Raw genomic sequence first — 16,454 nt, 5'->3', positions numbered from 1 at the left:
ATAACACATTTTTCTGAACTTCCATTTAATTGCCAACGCCCAATTCATCTATTACGACTTTATTATTTTAGCAATAACTACATTTAATTACTTGGAAATAAATTTTGCTGTGGGTAGATTATATTTGCTTACCTCTGATTACGTTTAGATAAAATTTTAAAGTAAAATATTAACTTCAAAGATTATTTTCTCCTCGTGCAAAAAAGTAAACAAACGCACGTGACTATCTTCAGATCGTGATTATGACATCAGGTACTTTTTATTTTATTACTGTTTATCCTTGATTTAATTATTTAACAGATATTTATAGACAACATCACAGGACAAATATCAATACTATACTAAACGGTGTTTTCAAAAATTTATCCATGTAGCAAAATTTACAAGTTTTAAATTAATGTACAACTAACAGCAGTTTTAAGTTCTATATATTTATTCAGTCTTCCTTTCGTTGTTGTTTAATGCAGCTGGTTCGGCTCCAGTTTTTAATAAAGAATCGAGAAGCTCACAGTCGGTTAAAAGATAGATAAATGGATTGGTACTAATAAAGATCTTGGCCGCCAACTATTAAAACAAAGTTAAAAAATGTTTAGAATATTAAATGTATAAAAAATTACAAAACATTTTGCAAAAGTCTAATGAAACACATACAACGATATACAATTTTTATTCTTTTTTTTTTACTATTATAAAAAAGATATTATAAGCAATAGAATTCTCACATTGTTAATTGAAACAGCATATGCAGGTAACATTGCAGTTCCGACGGTTATTGAAGCAAAGGCGTACAAGGAATATGGAATGAAAGCCAAACACAGTTGAATTGGAACAATGTAAACAAGCTAAAAAAAAATATAAAAAAATTATAATTTAAAATAATCGACTTACTTTTAATTTGAGTATTCTTACCTTGCTTGGTGATTTCTGGCCAAGTTTAACATAAGACGAGATGATTGTGTACACAGGTTTAACAAACCAATACAGGGTAATAAAGAGAATGTAAAATCGGTATTTGCTGTAAAAATAAAAAATACGATTCATAATAATAATTTTACATCATTTCTTATAACTATCTTGTAATTTTTTACTTTGTCATTGTTTTGAAGGTAAGAAGACAGCCAGTTTGCCAGGATTTATCATCAGTTTCAAATCCAAAATCTCCAAATCCCAAAAACGGAGCAACTCCGCCAATTATTCCAGCCACCCAAATCATGATAAGACTGAAAGAATATCCCTCTCCACCTAAACAAGGAAATCTTTATTAGTACGTAAAAAAATAAATCGATATATAATTAATACTGTAATATTTGAACTTACATTTTCTTGGTCTGCATACTCGAAGATATTTGTCTCTGGCAACCCAAGCAACGGTTGCTAGGCTAACAAAAGTCATGCCCATACCAATAAATGCGTCAAGCTAAAACATAAGATAGAAAACATTAACAAATTTAAAAGAACATTTATTTTACTTCAATAAACATAAATTTACCTGGCATCCATAATATCCAAGCGGCCATTCGTCGGTAAAGCTTGCCCATGTCGAAACCAAAACATGTAGAACTATCATGAAGTCCGAAATAGCAAGTGATATCAAAAACTTATTCTTCCTTTGCAAATCGGGTCGACCTTTTATTGCAATTGCCAAAAGACTGTATCCAGTACAGCATAGAAAACCTTAAAGTAATTTTACAAACCATAGGTTTAAAATATTAGACTTTAAAATTAGGATTTAAAGATCTTACTGATTTAAAAAAATACTCACCAAGAAACAACATTCCCAATCCATATGCAGGTTTTAATGCTGACATCATTTTGTTAAAGAAAACTTTGTTAAAAGTATAATTTAAAATCTGAATAAACTAAAATATTTCTAAAATTAATTTAAAACTTGCAAAGCAACATACATCCGTATGTGGATAATCAATTAAAACATCACCCTTCTGTAGGCCAAAGGCACCCTTCTGTAGGCCAAAGGTAATACACATGTTACATTATATAACTCGATAACCGCAAAAACCACACCAGACATTTAATTTCTACGGCAGTTTATTCTTTACACCTGCTTAACATGCAACAATAGGCATTGCACAATTTTTCTAGTTGCTTTTATAAGCAATCTCCCTTTTTCTTACTACATCTAAACGCGCGACTTTGCGATACTCTTTATTGTATTAGTCACGTGATATTGATTAAGGCAGTAAGTAGTATTGATCTGTTAAAATCTTAACTTAAAATGGTGCGACTTTATTTATTTGCAGTTCGCAACAAGTTAAAATCCTTAGAAAAAAGATATTGATAAGGTCAATAACACTGTGCCAAGTAACCAAGTTTCTTTTTTTTGCCAAGAGTCTCAAAAACAAATATATTAAAAAATAAATTTATATTTTCTTTCGGTCTTTATTGAATATATATGTATTTTAAACCTAATACGATTTTGATTGTATTTTTAAGCTGTTTAAACCGGCATGACACTGACCTTATCTCTTTGGTCAATTTTTATGCAAGATTAATCCTCAAATTCATTTTAACAAAAAACAATAAATAAATCCTCGCTGTGCTTTATTGAGCAAAGTAATTACAATCCCGGATTAGATTGGAGATAAAAAACATGACCTTATTTCACTTGTTTGAAAATTAATTAACACAAAATTCTGTTACTGTTTTGTTGAAAAAATTGTTAAGCAACTATAAACAATTTAAATGCACAATAAATAATAATATTTACAATAAAACGTAAAAGAAAAGAGTAAGATGTACAAGAAAATAAGTTAAGTGTATGTAACAAGCCCCTACAATAAAAATAACTTTAAAAAAGTGTTTGTTAAAGTTACTTGTCCCTTCTGATAGATTTTTGTTCCTGACTATAGTGAGCACCATGTCTTGATTGTCGCAATCTATCACTATATTATAGATACAATAATAACACATTTAAGAAACAAGTTATGTATATAACTATAACCAATACTTTAAAAATAACACAATTTTTGTTAAAAAAAACTTTTTTTCCAAAAAAGTTAAAAAATATTTTGTAATAAAATTTAAATCAGACAAATAAAATGAAAATTGATTTATTTTGATTACTTTGTAAAGAAAATCTTATCTCCTCTTTTCTTAGCAATAACTTTCATTTTTGATGAGCGGTAAGAGATGTCAATACAAGATGCTTTAGGAAGATATTCGCTCGCTCTCAGATCCTCTTCTTCAAGATCCTCATAAGAGTCCTGATCACACTAAAAATATTTAATAAAATAGAAAAAGTATTTAACTCATAATACTAGTAATTTTCGGTTTCATAATAGAATAAAATCCCTATTCTATTATTAAACTTAATTATCAACAAATGCTAAAATAAAACATTATTTTACAGCGTCAAAATAAGAAAAATTTAAATAGAAACATAAAAAGCTAATCCACGAGAAAATAACGTAATATTATTCATATTACAAATAAGTTATATATAGACCCATTGTGTAAACATAATAGTTTAATATACTTTTCAGCAATATTTAAACCTATGATAATGCTTACAGGCAGCACATAAATCGAGTTCTTTAACTGGATGCTGGCAGAGTCTCCAGGCTTCATATTTCGCCTCCCCAAAACCTTTCGACCACTTTTAAACACAGCAATCTCGAATTTCTTTACATTGTTCACGTTGGCATATATAAGTATTGTTTCGTCCCCAGTCGACATACCCTCATCTAATAATCAAATGTTGTTTTTTATAACAGCAAAATAATGGTGGTCAAGTAATAATATTAAGGTTAACTAAATGCTGTTTTCAAAATCATTAAAAAATCAAATTTAACTCACGGTAAAACATCTCAGGTGCCGCTCCATCATCACTTGCTATCTCAACCTCCCAAATATCTCCAGGTTCAGCATAGAACGGACCAGTCGTTCGTTGCATTTGGAAAACTCCAGGCCCGGTATCAATAACAGCTATCTCGATTTCCGACGGGATTCGTATAGGGCCAACTGATGCAGGGGCCTACAGCATTAAGTAACACAAATGTAAGTCTGTAAACCAGTTGTAAATTTACCTTGAAAGATGTGTTAGCCTAAGCTGGTGACTTTTATAGAAACCTGGTAAATTTTAAAAGGCAGCTCACCTCCGAAATTTGTGATCCAGCCCATGGTCTGACATAACTGTCAACATCATCTAAGATTAACTCAGCTTGGAACATTAAAAACCACAACTTTTCTTCCATGTCTGTTATTATTTTACAAATTCAAAAAATACAAGTTTCAAAAAACTAAAAGCATTTAAAAATATAGTATTTGCAAATACAGAGGACTTATTTGTTTTATTGTTAGATATGTACATTAAAAAAAATGTGAGTATTTTTAATCACATCAAAAAATTACAACACTATTCTGCTTATCTTACACCATCACTTACGATTATAAACGGTTACGTCGATAGGCCTTGGTGTAAGTTCCTTATGTTCACCCGGTGATATTGGTCCAGTACTCTCCCCACTTACTGTTCGATCTCGCATCTTGTCAGGTTTTGTTGACTCAACTCTTTTGATGGTTCGTCTCTAACATACAAATAATGTATAGGGCTAATAAAGTTGTACTTTAAATAGATTGACATGTACTTCTATAACTTAGTAATAGTTAAATGAAAAGGCGGTGTTTTGGATAAAGTGGAGGAAATGTGTGGCTTTTGTTGTTGTATGTAAGGCTTAAACCACATACCTCGTGCCCACCAATCCTACGAGGTGATATGAGGTTCATTTTCGACCATTCATCTGGGTCATTTGTGTATGATGATGCACTACTTGCTCTAACCGTATCTTTTCGAACTAAAATCAAAAAAAAAATTAAATGTAAAAAGGTAAAATTTTCAAAAATGAAAAGAAAAAAAAACTTAAACTTTCCTGTGGATTTCGTGAATAATAGTTAGAAGCAAAATGAAAGCAATTTCTTATTGAAGTTAATTACCGTATGAATTCATTTTATCACGAAACCTACCGACTATAAGTTTTTCACTTGTTTCTTTATTAAAATCGCCTTCTTCGCTCGCAGTGACGTCACCCAGCATGGGATTACTTCCTGATTGATTGAGTGATGGCGAAAAAAATAAAGCGGGACTAAAATTTTTTTTAAAAATTACAATTGAAAATTTATGCTGTTTTATTTATAAACTATACGGATTGTTGTTAAATTAACCTATTGGCCATAGTCGCAAATGTCTTGAGTAAGAGTCTCATCTTAGTTAACATATTTATTCATAAACCCTTTAACTTCTTTAAAACACTAAATACAAGCTACCAACCTTTCGCTTCTAGAAGACGACAAGGATCTTGAATCGTTTTGATTTTTTCTAGGAGGTTTATTCGGTGTCATTTTTCCACTCTTATACTCTGCATCGACACCTGGTGTTGAGGTCCTGATCTCGTGATTTTCGTAATAATGAGTGACGGATTTTGCGTCCATCAAGTTGGAGTTAGAGCTTGAGTATCCGCTGTTAGCATCTGTATTATCATATTAAATAACGTTATTTAACTTAAAATTAATGGTTAAATAGTTAAGACATTTAAGGGCGTTAAACATATAAAAAAAAATTACCTTGTAGCTCTGTTATAATGTCGTCTTCCGAGTCCATATCTGTGAGAGAAGAAACAGAAAAAGATTTTCTTACAACAACAACTTCACTGTCACTATAATCATCGTTAAATGTCGAATCATCACTGTATCTCTTTGATGCTGATTTGTGTTGGTTGGGCTGCAAAGTACTCTCAGACCCTGTAGTGAAAATCATATGTTAGTAATATAAATAAAATGTCTCAACTTTAACGTATACTTATAGGAGCAGTATTGTTGGCCGCTGTTCTTGGTTTTATAACCATTTTTAATGTATAAAGTACAAGCATAGTTGTATTTAAATAAAGATATTATATGTTTTTTTTTAAATATTTAGTGCTAACTAATTACCATAATCACTAGTTGGCATTTGATCTGATGCCTCTGTAGAGTCAGGTACTGCTAAAAACCAATATTAAAAATTACAGTTTTGATGTTTAAATATACAAAAATACTATAAATTTAAGACAAAGCTACTTGTTTGTCTTTACATAAAACTATATTTTTAAAATAAAGTTAAACAAAATAATTAATGCATTTTTACCTTTAAATTCAGAAGCGAAGCTATATGTAAAAGAAGATTCACTTTTAGCACTATCTGGTTCTTGCCAATCTGTTCCTTAATAAAACATATTTAATACTTAAGGCAATGCATAATTTAATTTTACGTGAACAAAAACTATAAGACTAAAAGCGAAACTCTAAATGTTTATTTTCACCTTCCAAATGCTTGTTTATTTTCTTTGTCCCGTTGTGCTTGGCTGATATCAGACTTTTACCCGAAATTGGTTTTCGGAATCGATTTTCCTCACCTGATTTGTTAGGACTCTAAAAGTAAAGACACAATGGTTACAGTACCAACACTTATCTTTACATGCTAACATTAAGTGACCTTATTAAAGCTATGTGAATAAAGAAACAATTGCAACTCTATGAGAGTTTCTTGTCATATTGCTGATTAGCTTTTTGTATATTAATATCAAGTGACTTTTTTAGTAAGGTGAGTGGATTACCTTTTCAAAAACAGGAGACTGGTTTGAATCAGAATCTGTAAACACAACAAAACATTTAAATAAAATAAAATTTTTTCACTTTAGTTAACTTAAAATTAAAGAAAAAAACATTATTTCAAATACCTGAAGATTGTTGTTTTGGTTTTACTTTTTCGAAATTGGGAGCTGGAGCTTCTTTTATCGACATAGATTTGTCTATTAATTTGCTCGAATTTTCCTTTATTTTAATTCCAGTGCATGACTCAAGTACCTAAAATAATATTTTAATTACATATGCAAGTTTAGAAACTTTAATCGAGTAAATATAGCATTACTTGAATGCCAAATAAAAGAAAATTATTAATGTAGTTAATAAAAATGTTTTAAAAAATTCCAATTTTTCTTTAATCTTAACACATTAAAGCCCTTAATTGACGTATCTTATAGAATATAATTTAACTTTAAAAAATGTTTTTTTTTAATTACCTTGCTTACACAATCAACCCATCTGTTTCTTGATTCTGTGTTGTCACAGTTTAATACATAGACTCTTTCAGGTGTGTGTATTGTCATGCCAAATCCTTTAAATTAAATTTTAATTTGTTTAACTAAAGTAATATAAATATCATTATGCCTAATGCATTCGAATGATAAAAATTTTCAATAAATTTACCTTCGAATTTGTTTCCATATGGAAATCCTTTAATCACTCCATAACCAAAGGTTTTTGAGCCAAGTGGTATAAAACCAAGCGGATAAGCATCAAGAGGATTGACATAATACCAGATCATGGTACCTACTAAAGTAAACCAACGTTTACGAAATTTTTCGAGTCGTTTTGGGCCTGTTTTCATCATCCAACCTTCCTAAAATATAAATTTTTTTTTTTTTAAATATATTTTTAGCCTTAATGTGAAGGTTAATTTTACGTTCAAGACTTAACAACCGTTACCCCGATTTAGCGTCAAGTTGCCTTTGGCAGTTTTGGATATTATAGATTTTAATTGATTAATAATCATGCTGCTGATTAGGTGCTAGCTCAGCAAGAGTCATACCGTTTATTGCGCCCTAGTGCGCTACAGCCTGAGAGCAGTGGAGATCGAACCCACCACCTTATAAATTTTCGGGTACCGCTAAAGTTGAATTTCACGAGTAGAAAGTACATGTCCTTCTATTGTTTAAATTAACTTTTTTGTAAGTAACTTACCCTTATAATTTTTGAGTTAAGATATCGCTTAACTTCGCTTGCTGGAAAATTTCTGTACTTGTGTTTAGCCATTGCACATCGTATAGCATGATACCAATCTAATTAATAAATAAAAATCAATACATAAACTGTGTGATAACTAAATATATGAGTTGACCTTGTAAAAATTTAGCATGCTTTTACTTTAGATTTTACCTGATGTAGTTTTACCATCTTCTCCAAATAGATAAATATTTCTTCGTTGTCCCTCTCTTTCGTATGTTATTTGCATCCCATTTTCGTTGCCAATCTTATCAGGTACCATGTACACGTTAAAAATACTCTAAAATACAAAGTATTTAAATATTTAGTATGAGCAAAAGAAACAAACAAAACAAACAAATAGGTTAGTAGCTAAAGACATATGGTTACACTTTGCACTTTTTTTTATAGAACAATAAAAAAATAACAGGTAAATTGTTAAATGTGTTTAAGACACGACTTTTAAAAATATTACCCGTATAGGTATTGTATCTTTGGGAGTTTTGTCGCTGTACTTGATAAAATATTGAAGACTTCCCTCTCTGTCTTTTAACACAAATTTTCGTCGACGAAACCTAATTAAAAAAAATTTATAATTAAAAAAAAAATGATTGTACAAGTCTGACTTAACAACCTAATGTTAATTAATTTAATAAATATTTTACTGAATTAAGATTACTTTTCTCCATCTTTTGGTCGTTTGAAGAGTGCTCCAGTTTTTGATCCTTGATTGTAGGAAGATTGTTGAGAGACCAACTTAAATTCTTCCCTGTCGTATTTTGCTCTTACCCATTGTTCTGCAAAACATAAAATAAAAAAGTTTAATGTTATAGGCTATAGTTTTCTATTACCAAAATTAAAAAGGTATAGAAAAATAAAATATTTTTTAATTATAAAATAGTGCAGCACTGATTTTGTATACAAAGCGTCAACATTTTTTAAGCAATCCACTATAACAAAATTGATTTGACATCATTTTATTTTTACTCATACCACGAACAAAAAGGCTTTAAAATGTCAAAAGTACTTTGAACAATGTAAAAGTCTTAAAATAGTGTGAATAGTTTGGTGTTCTAAATAATTTTGCATCTATATTACAGTAAATTCTACGCTTATTATACAAACAACAATATCACAAATGCTGCAATGCTTTAAATATAGTTTTTATTGACATTATGAACTGTTTTGGTAATTTTTAAATAAAAAATGCCTTTGTTGAGTTTTAAACCTAAAGCTTGGAGTTTAATAAACTTACGTCTAATAATAGGCGGGTCGTCACCAACTGGTCGATGGTAAAATATTGGCAGATGACTTTCATATTCATCGTTCACTACTTTATTACCTTTTTCTTCAAACAATTTTAACTGGGCTTCCATCCACCTAACAACCATAGTAACTAATGTTATTATTTATAATGTAAAAAATAATATAAAATGAACAGCATAAAATGCATTGACAGCTTATTTTAATTAGTTTCTCTTTGTTATTATGATGTCAAGAAATTAAAAAAGTTGCTGATAATGTATAACCATTTTCAGCAAAAAATGGTTGCACAATATGTTACATCATCCAACCTCATTTCATATCCTGGTTTTAGTTTTTTAAGTATCAAATTTTACATGACCTGGTCTGAATATTTAATAATACTGCAGAGTAAAATTTGGCAACACTACAAATGTGAAATAAAATTTTTATCTGGATAAGCAATTTGTTCAATGGAAGTAATTTAATTATAGGCAAGAAACAGGAAATAAATTAATCTTTAAACCAATTCTATTAACTTGATAAAGATGTTATGTTATTCACCATCAAATAAATTTTGGACTTTTCAAGAACGCTAACTCACAAACAAGTAAAAATCGATTTCTTCACAATTTAAACACCAAACAAATTTCAATACTTACTTATTTGACAATATTGCAACGATTTCTCCGTTGCCCTTGCGCAATTTTCGATGATATTTCGAACATTTTTCGCACACAAAAACACCAATACTCAAGTTTGCATGGGTAGGGTCATGCGAAAAGCATTCAGCACATTTATTGTTTCCCGGTTTTGCGATTATATTTTTGATACACAGTTCGTTATCCGTTCCCAGCGATGATAAAGACATTGTGTTGTTGATTAAAATATACCTAACTTTTAACTATGCTGTAAATGTTGGATAGAAATCTGTTATTGTTTGCTTTTTTTAGTAGTACTTATGCTGAAAAAAAGTGTAGCTTTTACTTCCTTTTGTCTAAACTGTGGCCTATAACATCGTATACCGAAAAAGGCCTGAAAATACACCTTAAACACTTACCACAAACTTAACTATTCAACACAACTTACAGTCTATGCGGATCTCAACATAATAACCTTCTGTAAACGAAATTACCGAAACTGCTAGGAAAGTTGATAATACAATAGCCATAACTTTATAAGCTTTAGTTGCTACGTCATAGCAATAAGCTGCAAAAACGGCTGGTAGATATGACTAAGATATCCGGGCCCACTATCTATTATACGTACTTTACTGACTTGCAATAAATAAACAAACGTGTGTTGCCTTTTTCGGAGTATGCTATACAGTATTTGGGTATGTGTCATCTAATTAAAATATTTATATATTGGTTTTTATCAGTCTTAAAGATTTTAAATTAGTATTAGTGCAAAATTATGCAATGTTTTCCAAAAGCAAATATTATAGCATATTAGATGTTTGGTCTAATAAGTAGGCGTGCTATGAATTGTGTATGTACTTATATGACTATCTTTGCCAATGGCCATATTTAAGCTAAAAAAATATACACATAATTAAGGCATATTTTGTAACAAATTATATAAGTTACGTTAAAAATTATTGTTTAACAGTTTAATGTCGGGCCTTATGTTAACCTGTGTTTGTTTTTAATAAAAAAAAAGATTTTTAAGGAAAAAATTCGAAATGCGCTGAATCATTTAAAAAATATAAAATTAATAACTTACAAATTTTGTAATTTTCATAACCCTTAAACCCCAGTTAATTTTTTTCCAGATTTATTTATAGTCTCTACTATTAATTAATAGAACTTTACAAAAAGCGACGTGCGTATAAAATGTCGAAACTAAATTTGGCCTACGTGAAAGTAGTCATTAATGTTTTGATTTGCATACTATTGTCTTTACAGTCTAAAGGCCAAAACTAAAACGTTTTACAGCAAATCAACTTCTAATAATTTCTGAACTAAAATTAGGCATTGCCATTAAAAAATATTTCCTTATACCCTACTATTAAAGTAGTGAAATTTAAAATAACGCATTTTAATTTTCCTAAATCTTGGATATTTTTTTGAAAGTCTTTGGCTTATTCTATCTGTAAAGGGCAAATAAAGCGACTCGATCCCAAAGCCCTTTGGTCCGTAAAAGAAGGGCTTAAGGCCCAATAGTGTGACTTAAAGTCCACAGCTCGAAACCATTACCGGTATGCCCCTCTACTTAACTGCCTTTCTGCATTTTTATCAATAGCTTTTAGCACAATGCCCACAAGAAGATTGATGGCAGAAAAAAATATTGAAAAGCGATATTTATTTTGGAAAATCAGCAATGTTGATAGAAAAAACAATTTTTTAAACCTAATAGCAATCCAAAATGACGTCATCATTTATTGTGTTGTCATCAGTTTGAGAGTGATGTGATAGAATAATCGGGTTATCCGATTTGAGTCTGTGCAAAACATCTTCCAACAAACTGCCGAACTCCCAGTTGAAAGCATCCAGTTTTCGAATGACGTCATAATCGATAGTGACGTCATGTTCATTGTTTAGATGACGTAACAGGTCGGTTGCACTATCTTGGACAGCTGTATCGCAGTCAGACGACAACGTTTTTAAAATGTTTTTAATGTTGTTAAAAATTTTTTCTTTAGTTAGGTTTTTATAAGTTTTGTTGTCAAATATATTTGAATTGGTTATGATTTTTGTAATTTTCTCTAAAAAGTTGACTCCGTTACGCCTCACTTCCCAGTCTAAATCGTTTATTAACACGTGATCTCTTAAGGTAAGCGCTGATTGGTTAACTACCAAATCAAGGTCAGTCAATGGGTCGTCTACATTAACTAAAAAAACAAAAAAATAATAAAATAGATTATTTTAAATTAAATACAAAACAAACTAATGTAAATTTATTATAAAATGCTTACCAATATTAATATTTTCGTCAACAAATTGATACAGAAATAATATTAAAATATTTTTATTGTGACAAATGCAAAAAGAAAGTGTAACGACAGCTGCACGCCTTGCAAAGGCTTCTGTGTCCTCTGTTAGGATTTTCAAAATGGTAGAAAAAAGGTCAACCTAAAAAAATTTGTAAATTTTTTTCTAAATAATTTTTTTTCTAAAAATTGTAATGTTAGGTTTTACTTATATTGTAACGGAGATGTTAAAGCACCACATAAGGTCTTGGGTTTAATTCCAAGGTTTCAATGTTGTAATAGAAAAAATATATATATAATATCAACATAAATTCATTTAAAACATTAGTATCTTACCTTGCATTTTTCACTGTTAAAACACTTTGTATTTGTGTACAAAAGTTGTATGCATTTGAAAGCAGAGGCCCTGACATAACTATTTTCATCTTTTAAAGATAAGAGAACTAAGTTCAACATATCACAATCAATAATGCATTTTTCAAGAATTTTTTGAAAAGAATAGAAAGAACTTTCTAAAAAAAAAATTTGGATAATAGTTTTTTCACTACAATACATTCTTTGGATAAGTTCCCCATTTTAGATCTAATTACAAATAAAAAATATATATTCAAAACTTTTTTAAAGCCGATTTACTAAATTTAACCTTTTTCAAATAAATCAAGCAAAATGGAAAAAATTTCGAGAGCAGAATCTTTGACTTTCCACCTTCTATCCATTAATTTAGTGGAAATTCCTTGACAAGTTAAAGTTATTAATTCTGATTGATTATTTAAGTTGTCATGTTCAAACCGAAGAAAGTTAATTAACAAATTTCCACATTTCTTAACCATCTAAAAAAGGACAAAAAATTAGTAAACAAAGTATTTAAACCGTGAAAAACATTTTAATAATAAGTTACAAAAACCAATTTGCAAAAAAATACTTTATTAACATTTATTTAATTGCCAATTTTTAAAACAAAAAAAATACAATTACATATTTACCAACTGATCAGCATCAGTATGTGAAAGAATTTGAACTAGAACATCCTGAAGTGAAGTCAAATTATTTACGTACTTTGTAGTTTCTACATCACAAAAATTAATTATTTATAATAAAAAATATGGTCTAAATTCAACGGAAATATGATATGGCATAAAAATTTTTCTGTCATTAAAAGATTTTGAGTCAAGATTCTATTAATTTACCTGCTGATTGTGTTACATTAATACAATTTTCAAAGCATTCCAAGATAGACAGAGCCACTTTCCAATTCTGTATCAGTTGTGGAAGAGAATTTTGGGTAGATGAGAGCGCAAATATTGAAGTGAGAGATTGCAAGAAAAAGGAAATGACCCACTCTCTTTCATCAGATAAAAGAAGATCAGCCTTCCAAAGCTAGATGTTAATATACTTATTAAAAACTTTTCGAACTTTCATTATAATATACTAATAAAAAATACAAAATTGAAAAAAAATTTGAGAATAAATAATTATATATTAACCTTACAAAGAGTGCTTGTTGAGTTGCAAAGAACTGAAGTTAACTTGCTCCGTGATGTAAAAGTATTTATTAAAAGTTTCTCCAATTTAGTTAATATTTCATTACTTTCAATTTCACATTTTTCTATTAACACAACTTGAAATGAAGTCATTATTATCTCTACACACCGCTTTCGTTTCTGAAATTTAAAAACTGTATTTTTGGTAAGCTTTTTAGCCTATACATTAGTAGTAAAAAATCAAAAATATTTTTTTTCCTGTACAAAATCCATTTACAAAAAATACCAACAATACCTAAAATAGCTTTTATGATATATAGCACCATAAAGTAATACTTTTTTACAAAATTTCTTTTAAAATAAAAAAATACCTCAGGATAAAAGGCAAGGTGACCAATAAGTGAATATCCTACAGAAGAGGTTATGTTGTTCATTAAAGCACTTACTCCAATATCATAGATTGTTGAAAAATAAATGACGTTTTCTTTTAGTTTCTTACTATATTAAAAATATTATATTATTAACAATATAGTTTACAGATAGAATAATATGTATGCAATATTAAAACTTAAAAATGGGCTTAAAAATATTTTCATAAATTTAATGAAAAAATTACTTTTTTCATAGATTTTTATAAACAACCTGGAATTGGGTAATAAAAAACACCTTATTTTTGGCAATAAAGTAGACTTTTTTGTAATAAAACCAATTTAAAATATATACTGTATACCTAAACCTACCTAAAGTCTGTTTTGTTCATCAAGTTAGCAATAAAATTTACTAAATTTTGATTTCCAGATTGTGCTTGCTTAAATAGGACTTCTTTAGCTGATGCAGACTCAAAATATAATTTGTTATCATCATTTAAAAACTGTTCAACAAACCCGTATGCTGCTTTAAAATTAATTGAAATACTTTCCCCTATTACCTATTCAAAAAAAATTCAAAATCATAAATTCAAAAATTTTTTTAGGCAAATTTGAAATAAATTTTATTATTTGTAATTTACCTGTAGAGATGTCTCTGTAGAGCAATTACTTTTTAAATGAAGTGATAGATTTCTAAGGACTTTTTTTGCAACATCATGCTGATCTTTATTCTAAATAAAATAAAAAATAATATTAAAACAGTGCACAAATAAGTAATCATAAAATGCACTTACGAAAATAATACTGCATTTTCAACAAAAATGCACATTTTCCTAGCAACTAAACCGACAAAACAAAGTAAGTTTAAGACATAACAAAACTGTATACAACTTTTTTGCTACTTACCACTTCAGTTTCCTGGTAAATAATAAACAACTGCTTTATCAGGACAGCAAGAACCTTATGGGCACATCTTTGAACAAATATAGATGAAGATGAAGTTAATTCCGCTACATTATTAACGTTAAAATCTGTAAAATAACGAAATTAAGTGAATATCATCTAATAAATTCATCTTCTAATTTATAAAAAATTATGTCAATAAAAAAACATTAACAAAAACACACCATTTTGCAAGATTGCTAATAATGATCTTCGACATGAGGTTATAGAAACAAAAGATGATAACCAAGCAAATTGATAAGACTGTGACATTTCTTCACCACAATTCAACATTGCTGAATAAATCTAACACATAAACATTTTTTTTAAAAAAGTATCATAAAAAGTTAAAAACCAAGAAGCGTACAGACCAGCCCAAGTTAGAGCAACTACTAAGACTAGATATTATGTTGTTGCATATGTAATGTTGTTTATGTCATTGATTAAGTGGTTAAACATTTTCCAATAAAACAAACAAAATATTTGAATGCTTACTTTAATGCAGTCATTCCAATTATTATTCGTGCAGATTTCTTCTACAACCCAATCATGACCAGCAAGACAAGCAAACAGTTTTGTTGCAAATCCACTAGATGATGCATGGTAATTATTAGCATGCCTCATGATGTGATGACAATTTGACAATATTTCCCCACACTTGTCAGTTGCAAGAAAATCACTGACTGTTTCTGTCATTAAAAAAGGAAGCAGGCATACAAAAAAAGAGCAATTGACCTTTAAATTATTAGGTGCTTAGAAAATATTTTGTCTTGTTTATAGGGAATTTGTTATCATTTTATGTACATAAAATTCTTTTTAAATTATCTTAACACCTTTAATAACAGCTGATTAGGTAAGTATTAACAGTCAATTTGCATATTTTGGTTAAATTTCAATACTAATAATTACTTTTATTTTCGTTACTGTTGAGTGAAACTTCAAGAGCGGTTATAATACGGTCCATGCACGTATCATCTTCAACATATTTCTTGGTAAATCGCAAGTGCCAAATCACATCACGCAGAGAGCCTAGTTGTTGAAGCAATTTGCACTGACTAACATCATTCATCATCTACGCTCTGACGTTACGTGGCTCAATAGTTTTATTAATACGAATTAGATTAGTATTTTAAAGGCAACCCTGTGTAAATTAAATTAAGACTTTTTAACTACGAGTACTTTAAATTGCGTCTGCAACCGTATAATTAAGTTCGCTTTTACAATCGATAGCTCCATTCAAAAGCCAAGCGTGTCGCAAAAAAGTAAACACGCGAAATTTATTTTGTGACTGCCTACCAAACAAAATTGGCTGTTTTAAACGATCGCTGTAATCATTAAACGAAATTCCAATTGTGCAAAACAGTATAAAGGGTTGCAACTTCTAAATTTGCAACACTAATCGAATCACAACAATTTCATGAAAAAGCATTGTAACTTAACTTACACTCTGTTGGTCGACAAAAACTTGAAAGTAGAAAAGGAAAAACTAAAACTGGGTAAGATTTCAATTTGCTCTAGACACGTTCATACTTGGATGGCAAGGTTTCTTTAAATTTTGTCATATTTTGGAATTTGGTGTAGGAAACAGGGAACTGAAAATAAACTCGTTGCCAAACAATCGATTGCGGATGTTTCACACAATGACGTAACGTTCCATGATAAGGATGACTGTGCAGT

General features: G+C 29.4%; 3 protein-coding genes across 6 annotated transcripts; all 3 read right to left on the bottom strand.

Moving 5' to 3' along the window:
- Positions 1-309: 309 nt before the first annotated feature.
- Positions 310-1,811, bottom strand: LOC145742329 (violet-sensitive opsin-like). Its single transcript, XM_082560111.1, has 7 exons — positions 1,763-1,811; positions 1,490-1,674; positions 1,318-1,417; positions 1,089-1,242; positions 910-1,015; positions 723-842; positions 310-564 (listed from the first exon to the last, which is right to left on the bottom strand). Exons 1-7 carry the CDS (start codon positions 1,809-1,811, stop codon positions 433-435), a joined length of 846 nt encoding a protein of 281 aa, XP_082416237.1. The 3' UTR covers positions 310-432.
- A 737-nt stretch (positions 1,812-2,548) lies between these two features.
- LOC145741810 (uncharacterized) lies at positions 2,549-9,958 on the bottom strand. Of its 4 annotated transcripts, none has more exons than XM_082559469.1 (23): positions 9,717-9,958; positions 9,068-9,192; positions 8,492-8,609; positions 8,288-8,387; positions 7,987-8,113; positions 7,792-7,889; positions 7,258-7,450; positions 7,071-7,165; positions 6,729-6,855; positions 6,606-6,640; positions 6,312-6,420; positions 6,137-6,211; positions 5,944-5,994; positions 5,578-5,754; positions 5,285-5,483; positions 4,981-5,099; positions 4,705-4,811; positions 4,403-4,544; positions 4,113-4,213; positions 3,814-3,991; positions 3,529-3,701; positions 3,082-3,230; positions 2,549-2,900 (listed from the first exon to the last, which is right to left on the bottom strand). In XM_082559469.1, exons 1-23 carry the CDS (start codon positions 9,923-9,925, stop codon positions 2,828-2,830), a joined length of 2,880 nt encoding a protein of 959 aa, XP_082415595.1. In that variant the 5' UTR covers positions 9,926-9,958; the 3' UTR covers positions 2,549-2,827. The 4 variants fall into 4 exon arrangements, with proteins under 4 accessions (XP_082415595.1, XP_082415596.1, XP_082415597.1 ...); XM_082559470.1 differs by having other exon boundaries at positions 5,944-5,991; XM_082559471.1 differs by having other exon boundaries at positions 6,137-6,205.
- A 1,447-nt stretch (positions 9,959-11,405) lies between these two features.
- On the bottom strand, positions 11,406-16,379 carry LOC145742328 (uncharacterized). Its single transcript, XM_082560109.1, has 14 exons — positions 15,687-16,379; positions 15,273-15,466; positions 14,963-15,083; positions 14,742-14,866; positions 14,477-14,566; positions 14,208-14,395; positions 13,839-13,965; positions 13,471-13,647; positions 13,174-13,363; positions 12,970-13,052; positions 12,630-12,816; positions 12,323-12,498; positions 11,972-12,128; positions 11,406-11,887 (listed from the first exon to the last, which is right to left on the bottom strand). Exons 1-14 carry the CDS (start codon positions 15,847-15,849, stop codon positions 11,406-11,408), a joined length of 2,460 nt encoding a protein of 819 aa, XP_082416235.1. The 5' UTR covers positions 15,850-16,379.
- Positions 16,380-16,454: the final 75 nt, after the last annotated feature.

The sequence above is a fragment of the Corella eumyota genome, chromosome 2 (assembly GCF_963082875.1).
Source record: "Corella eumyota chromosome 2, kaCorEumy4.1, whole genome shotgun sequence".
Taxonomy (NCBI): Eukaryota; Metazoa; Chordata; class Ascidiacea; order Phlebobranchia; family Corellidae; genus Corella; species Corella eumyota.
This window is presented reverse-complemented; position numbering and strand designations above follow the sequence as displayed.

Bases quoted from the DNA above. Each gene is read 5' to 3' on its own strand.
- LOC145742329 (XM_082560111.1), bottom strand. From the start codon at position 1,811: ATGATGTCAGCATTAAAACCTGCATATGGATTGGGAATGTTGTTTCTT. The intron at 1,016-1,088 runs GTAAAAAATTAC...TTATTTTTACAG, and splicing joins ACCTTCAAAACAATGACAAA to CAAATACCGATTTTACATTC. The intron at 565-722 runs GTGAGAATTCTA...TTGTTTTAATAG, and splicing joins ATGCTGTTTCAATTAACAAT to TTGGCGGCCAAGATCTTTAT.
- LOC145741810 (XM_082559469.1), bottom strand. From the start codon at position 9,925: ATGTCTTTATCATCGCTGGGAACGGATAACGAACTGTGTATCAAAAAT. The intron at 5,484-5,577 runs GTAATTTTTTTT...ATGATAATACAG, and splicing joins CATTATAACAGAGCTACAAG to ATGCTAACAGCGGATACTCA. The intron at 4,812-4,980 runs GTAGGTTTCGTG...TTTTGATTTTAG, and splicing joins AAGTGAAAAACTTATAGTCG to TTCGAAAAGATACGGTTAGA.
- LOC145742328 (XM_082560109.1), bottom strand. From the start codon at position 15,849: ATGATGAATGATGTTAGTCAGTGCAAATTGCTTCAACAACTAGGCTCT. The intron at 13,966-14,207 runs GTAGGTTTAGGT...TTTTTAATATAG, and splicing joins ATGAACAAAACAGACTTTAG to TAAGAAACTAAAAGAAAACG. The intron at 13,364-13,470 runs GTTAATATATAA...ATTAACATCTAG, and splicing joins CAACAAGCACTCTTTGTAAG to CTTTGGAAGGCTGATCTTCT.